The sequence below is a fragment of the Nuphar pumila genome, chromosome 14 (genome assembly GCF_984573655.1).
Source record: "Nuphar pumila chromosome 14, dmNupPumi1.hap1.1, whole genome shotgun sequence".
Lineage (NCBI taxonomy): Eukaryota > Viridiplantae > Streptophyta > Magnoliopsida > Nymphaeales > Nymphaeaceae > Nuphar > Nuphar pumila.
The window spans coordinates 86,478,905-86,485,499 of NC_143262.1; the positions used below are offsets into that span (position 1 = coordinate 86,478,905).

At 36.2% G+C, this 6,595-nt stretch overlaps 1 protein-coding gene across 2 annotated transcripts; it reads left to right on the top strand.

Annotated features, from left to right (window-relative positions):
• The first annotated feature begins 216 nt into the window (after positions 1 to 216).
• On the top strand, positions 217 to 6,280 carry LOC149817239 (ras-related protein RABC1-like). 2 transcript variants are annotated; one of them, XM_089988142.1, is made up of 8 exons: positions 217 to 270; positions 961 to 1,135; positions 2,323 to 2,391; positions 3,421 to 3,486; positions 3,941 to 4,062; positions 5,373 to 5,501; positions 6,016 to 6,121; positions 6,230 to 6,280. In XM_089988142.1, exons 2-7 carry the CDS (start codon positions 1,000 to 1,002, stop codon positions 6,118 to 6,120), a joined length of 627 nt encoding a protein of 208 aa, XP_089844268.1. In that variant the 5' UTR covers positions 217 to 270; positions 961 to 999; the 3' UTR covers position 6,121; positions 6,230 to 6,280. The 2 variants fall into 2 exon arrangements, with proteins under 2 accessions (XP_089844268.1, XP_089844267.1); XM_089988141.1 differs by having other exon boundaries at positions 6,016 to 6,280.
• Positions 6,281 to 6,595: the final 315 nt, after the last annotated feature.

Sequence of the window (6,595 nt, forward strand, 5' to 3'; positions counted from 1 at the left end):
GGGTCGGGTCTGGGCGAGGCGGGTCTGGACGGGTCGGGGCCCCGTTGTCCCGCGGTTCACTGCCATCCCTGTTAGACGGTGCCGGTCAGGTATACGAAAGAAAATTAGAAAAGTTTCAAGGCCAAAACAGATTTTTCACTTGGATTTTTTTAATTTCCTAATTTTCCGAGGTCTTCGAAATTCCTGTCCTCATGTTAACTTCCTAAAATTCCACGGTAGCTTTACCGTTTTTCTCGGTTCTCTCTCTCTCTCGATTCCTGATTCACACAGGTGAGAAGAGTTCATGATTTTCCCGAATCTCATTCGTAATTTTGTTTATTCGTTTGTTTACGCATTTTCTCGAGTTATAGTTCTTCTCTTGCTGATAATTTTTTGTTCGTGAAATGGTGGGAATTTGGGGATCATTTCTAGGATTTTTGGTAGAGAATTTACTGTTTATTGAAGGAGCAGATTTCGGGTCTAGTTATTCTAACAATGGTAGATTGGGGAGTTGTCTCCTTTTTTCTCTTTTCTTTTCCCGATCTTTGAGGTATTTGTTTTGGAATTGGAAGGGAATTTTGTGGTATTTTAGGATTCTGGATGATGGGTTTTGGGGGTTAAGTGGAGATCAGATCGTGCTTTTGTTGATGAATTCAGGATGCATCAAATTCCAATCGCCGTATACGATTTATGTTACATATTTTGTGCATTTTTCTGGAGTGGGTAGCTTGCTGAATGATTCCATTCGTGAATTGATGATGTTATTATATTTTCTATGAAGAATTTAATGATTATTTGTGTGTTTAAATTTTTTTGAGTGATCATACTGCTTTCTTGTGGTTGGATGGTGGTTCTGATTTAATTCTGTTATACTGTAAATTGGGGAATCCTTATATTTTCTTCTTTTTTCCATTTTTTTTTCTATTTTGATGATTTGCATTAATTCACTGGTCTTTGGTTTGGTTACATGTGGACTTGTAGGTACTGCCGTTTCATTGTGATTCCTGAGAGTTAGATTTGATGGATACATCTCCAAGTCCAGGAGAGTTTGATTATTTGTTTAAGTTACTGCTGATTGGAGATTCGGGTGTGGGGAAGAGCAGTCTTCTGTTGAGTTTCACTTCAAATACATTTGAAGAACTTTCGCCGACAATAGGTAAATCATCAAATTTTGCTCTGTCTATGAGCCTTTTGTAGTATTGTTCTTCTTGTGTTTTTGAAAGTCAATTAGTTATTTTGTTTATTGAAGCAATTGGTTCCTACTTTCTACTACCCAGTTTAGGAACCGACCAATGAATAGACAATTGGGAGATAGTAAAAATCATAGCAAAACTGACCCAAGGGGTTTGGCGTAGTGGGATGAGGCCTAGACCGTTTGACGGGCAGTGTAGGTTCAAATTCCATGGGCGTTACCCCCTGCGTAAGCCGAAGCTTGGCAACTCCCTGGGTTTGCCCTCAGAGTTTTAGGCTGACATGGACAGAGACCGTAAGTACATCAGGCTGAGCCAGCGAGGCTAGGAAATAAAAAACAAAATCATAGCAAAACATGTAGCTACTTGTAGTAAAAAGCAATCGATGATCCCTACACAATGAAATATAATGATATGAGGAAGAACATATTTATGAGTTATATCATCTGTAATCGCTTGAATCTTGAGACCGTCCTCGAACCAATCATAATATACTTTATTGACATAGGTGAACCAAAGGAACTCCTCCTCTGAGAACTGTATATGAGAATTTCATCTCGTACGGCTCAAGCAAAACACCCCACTACTGGTTCTGGTTGCAATGTGCAATAGAAAAGATTCTTATGTTTACATTGGTTTTTAAAGATTCAAAAATCAATGGCTTGTAATGTATCAAAACATTACAATAAAAGAAATTAGGCTTTTCTGTCAAAATAGTTCTATCCCAAGCTTGTTTGCTTGTAAACAGGCACTAATAAGCACATTGCTAGTTCAAATGAAGTGGAAAACACTTGCGACATTAAAAACTAATTGGTCCGAACTCAAAAATGTGATATGAGGGACCAAATGCTTGTGCTTATTGTCCAAATTGGGAACTTGCATAATGTTTTGTTCCCCTTGTCTGGAACCTCTGGATAAGCTGTCTTCAAGGATTGCCCATTAACCTCTTTCTTTGATAGTGTATATTGACAAAATTTAACAGTTGTAATTTCCAGATAGCTGTTAGGAGTTTGGACAGAACCAAAAGATTTCATCATCTGCAAAGCTTTAATTTCAGTAAAATGAGTGTGCTAGTATTTTTCTTTCCTTTTTTTCCCTAATGTTTCAGCTTATCCTTTTCACGTTATAAATTGGGATTATTGTGCATCTCTAGGTGTTGACTTTAAGGTCAAGATGGTGACAGTTGGTGGGAAAAGATTGAAGCTTGCAATCTGGGATACAGGTAAGGTTCTGACTGCATATCACCAGTTTAATGATCACTTATTTATTTATGCTGTCAACTTGTTGGCAATCGGCGCTGCCTTTTCTGGTTGTCCCTCACCCCCTGTCTCCCGCGGTGCGGTAGATCCAAAGATTGGGGTTTTGTGGCACATGGAAGGCCTGTGCGCACAATATACACAACCCGGCCAGAATTCTCTGCAATTCCAGCGACCTCTGGTGGATTTCACCGGTGGAGTTTATCTGATTGGGCTCCAAACTATCTGTGGTGTCGATCTACTGCTTGAGCGGCAAAAGTTTTTTCTCATATGGGGACTGATTAGTGTATACATAATGTGAAAAGAAATGGGATCTGATGCTCTCGCCAATTTGATAGGAGTTTGCTCTTGATGAAATGGGAAGACACACCTATAAATTGTTTATAATTATATCGATGAATAAGCACTTTCTTTATGTTTTTTAACCTGCAAAGGAAGTAATCACAGTAGGCTTGAGATTATATTTGTTTCTAAGATATGAGTATATGAAAAATATAATAAAGAGCTTAGGGCCTGTGAAATCACAAATGCATGCATATAAGTATTCAAATAAAAAAATCAGAAAATAGAGATTAAAGAAAACTGATATGTATATAAAAAATCCTTAAGCAGTTGCAGGCATACTATAAAAGTTAAATATATATTTGGCTTCAAGTTAATTAGTTTATATTCTAATAAATGGATGTCAACTCAGAGACATTGTATATGCTACTTCCACTCTTTTTTTTTTTAAATATAAAGCATGCTTTCAATTTTTTTTTTAAATATTGAAATTGCCAAATTATTCCTCAGAGAAACAAATTTTTTGAAAACTTCCCAAGAAATTGCATTGCTAGACTATTTCCATTAGTTTCATCTTTTGATATTTTAAGTTGACCAAAACTTTCATCTGATGTGTAATTTCTCATTTGTTATTCTTTTATTAGTGTGGCATTTATTGATACATATTGAACTTGTATGCTTCATTTTGATAAGAATATTTCATATTGTTGCAGCTGGACAGGAGAGATTCAGAACATTAACCAGTTCATACTATCGAGGAGCACAAGGAATAATAATGGGTGTGTTTTGCCATGTGTGCTATCTATATTAGTTTTCCATTTTGGTTTTAGATGTTCTTATGGTCTTCATCAATATTTAGTGAAATGAGTTTCAACTGAAACCTGCTTGCTACGAAAAAAGGATTCATGTAAACGCTGATTAATCTTTATAGGAAGTCCTTCACATATCAATGTGAAGGATTTTTGCTTGCTGTAGTTTGTCATTGATACTGCTGTATGTTCAAACTTGTAGGACTTTTCTTAGGGCATTGTATAAGAGGTAGGGTTGATGGATAGGGAAAAGGTCAAGGCCATAGATTTTGCAACTGTTGATGAACTACTGATTCTTATCATTTCAATGATTGTCTGTTTAACTGCTTTACATACCTGATCAAGTTCTTTGTATTTACGAAGCAATTTCTTAATTTTATTGGTTGTTGAATTGTAACTTGTGTTTCTCTTATAACCCTTGCAGTTTATGATGTCACAAGGCGTGAAACATTTACAGACCTTTCAGATGTATGGGCTAAGGAAATTGATCTATACTCTACTAATCAAGACTGCATCAAAATGCTTGTTGGAAATAAAGTGGACAAGGTAGTTATGATGGAAAACAGATGCAGCACATTTTTTTTGCAAGAAAAGAACTTCCTTCGGTTATTGTCTGTATCATATCCTTTTTTAGTTCTTTTTTGCCTATAAAACTTCCGAATGCAAACTAAAGAACTTCCCAGTTATTAGTTGCACAAATTCTCCTTGGAATCTTGTGTGTGTGTTGTATATACTGGTGATTTAAATTGACAAAATCTGGAAGCCCAATATCAAAAGTTTCTTAACATGATAGCGGACCAAGTTTTCCCTGTGCAGGATTTGCTGGACAATCCTCTTTTTTGCAACAATTGATTTTTATTGTACTTATGTTTTGCATAGGGTGAATCTGTTCACTTTTATCTGAAGTTTGGACTGGTGATCCTACCATTTTGTACTGTAAAGAAGCTCAACTTAGTTGTTGGTGCCATTGATAATCCAACTGTGAAAATTACAGAGAAAAACTTGATAAAATTGTTCTCCATTGGTAATCCAATTGTAAAGAAAATTGTTCTGCTATCTATAACTAGGTTTCATATAATTGAGCTAGAGTTGATTTGAACCTCGGTTTAATTCTAAGAACAAATGACCTGTCAATTGTTAACACTTGCTTGCTTGTGCTTTCATGTAGGCAAGTCTTTTTGTATGTTGGTACCACTGATAGTGCCATAACATATTGTAGAGAAGTAAAAAAAAAGCTTTCAGTCTTATTGCTGCATTTTTTTTTCTTTTGTTGTGAAATTTTGGCTTAGTATGAGCAATTGGTTTTTAAATTCATTTAAAAACCTGTCTAAACATCAAACTCACCGAATCTGGTACATGTTTTCTGCTACAGAAACTATTATCCGATCCCTGTAGCCTGATTCACAAAACTTTCAAATGCAGTACTAGAGGACCAGTGGGGCTACTTGATAGTTCTGACTGTCAATAATACCATATGTACAGACCGTGGGCTTGATTTGATGATTTTGTGTTAGTATGTGTTTTTGCATCTTCAAAAGTCATGTTTCTTTAATTTCCTTTGTATGCAAACAAACAAATGCATTGTTCTTTGTTCTGAAATAGTTGATGGTTGACATTTGCTACTATCGGATTATGGACCTATGACAGCAATAGCTTGCTTAGATATAGCAATGAACTTATCTGTCTTCAGGTGGTTTTTTGGCAACTTTATTGGCTTGATGAATCATTTTTCATGTGTAATGTTGTTCACTTGAAAATTAAAGCTGCCATGAGTTAGGTGCCAATTCCTCTGCTGAAGTCTCAAAGTTCCTCCAGAGTCCAGACTATGTTGATCTTGGAAATTTTTTGTTTCTCAGGAAAGTGAGAGGGTTGTAACTAAGAAGGAAGGAATTGAGTTTGCAAGGGAATATGGATGTCTTTTTCTTGAATGCAGTGCAAAGACACGGGTTAACGTAGAGCAGTGCTTTGAGGAGCTTGTTCTAAAGGTGGGTACTAATTATTGTACTCAAATTCTTGATCATAAGAAAACACCCTTTATAGGTTGCATCAGCGTTTCTTTTGGTTTCAATTAAATTATCATATGAATTGAAAATTGGAAGTAATGGCTGCAGGTTTGGTTTTCTAGTTGTTGTGCTCCAAAATTAGCTGCCATCAGTGACCCTGAGGATCAGGAGGCACATGATTCTGATGGATGTGTCTATCAGATTGTCATTTTTTTTTGCTTTCCCGTGCATTATTCTAGGTTGATTACTAATTTTTATTTAGATGAAATTATTTCATGCATTCATGTGGAATAAACTATTAACAGAAGGAATTACAGAAAAAAAAAACAAGATTGGAAAAAGAAACCCCACATTCATTTAAGCTATCCAAATTCTGTGATTGTTAGGGTGTTTGCCTGGGTTTCATAATCTCTGTGATTGTTAAGCATAGGATCTGTGCCTGGGTTTCATTTTTATTCCTTTTCAGCTTGTAATTATGGAATAATCGTTGATGCAGATCTTGGACACACCAAACCTCTTAGCAGAAGGTTCATCAGGTGTACGACGGAATATTTTCAAGCAGAATCCTCAACCAGAGGCTGCCACAAGTGGCTGCTGTTGAAGTATATTGCTTGTCTAGTCTTAACAATTTTCATTCCTGTTGATGGTTTAATGTTGATGTTGGCAATTCTGATGATAGGGTCTCTCTTTCCTGATCATATTTGTTGCAGGATTGTAAATTCGTTCCATGGATGATGCTTTTAGTCTGTTCCTCTTTTAGTTCACTCACTGTCCGATGCTATGAATGGTTTATACTGCTCTCTCTCTCTCAAGCTTGCTATTTCTGCAAGTTTACATGCATAAGCTGGGTCTTCATGCAGTTAGATCAAAGCAGCCATTGCTTGAGAAAGCTGTGGCGAGTACCATTCTTTTTTTTTTTTTGGGGGGGGGGGGGTAGAAAATGTATGCTTTTCAATGTTTTAAAATGATCTATTTTCATGGTTGAGACCTACATGTGTGAGCCTTATAGTCTGTTTGAAAAGAAGTGTTTTAGATTATGCCATTACGACATTTTAGATAGTTTTTCAATCACTTTT

Coding starts and splice junctions, on each gene's coding strand:
- LOC149817239 (XM_089988141.1), top strand. CDS start 1,000: ATGGATACATCTCCAAGTCCAGGAGAGTTTGATTATTTGTTTAAGTTA. Junction 1,136..2,322: donor AGAACTTTCGCCGACAATAG/GTAAATCATCAA, acceptor GTGCATCTCTAG/GTGTTGACTTTAAGGTCAAG. Junction 5,502..6,015: donor TTGAGGAGCTTGTTCTAAAG/GTGGGTACTAAT, acceptor TCGTTGATGCAG/ATCTTGGACACACCAAACCT.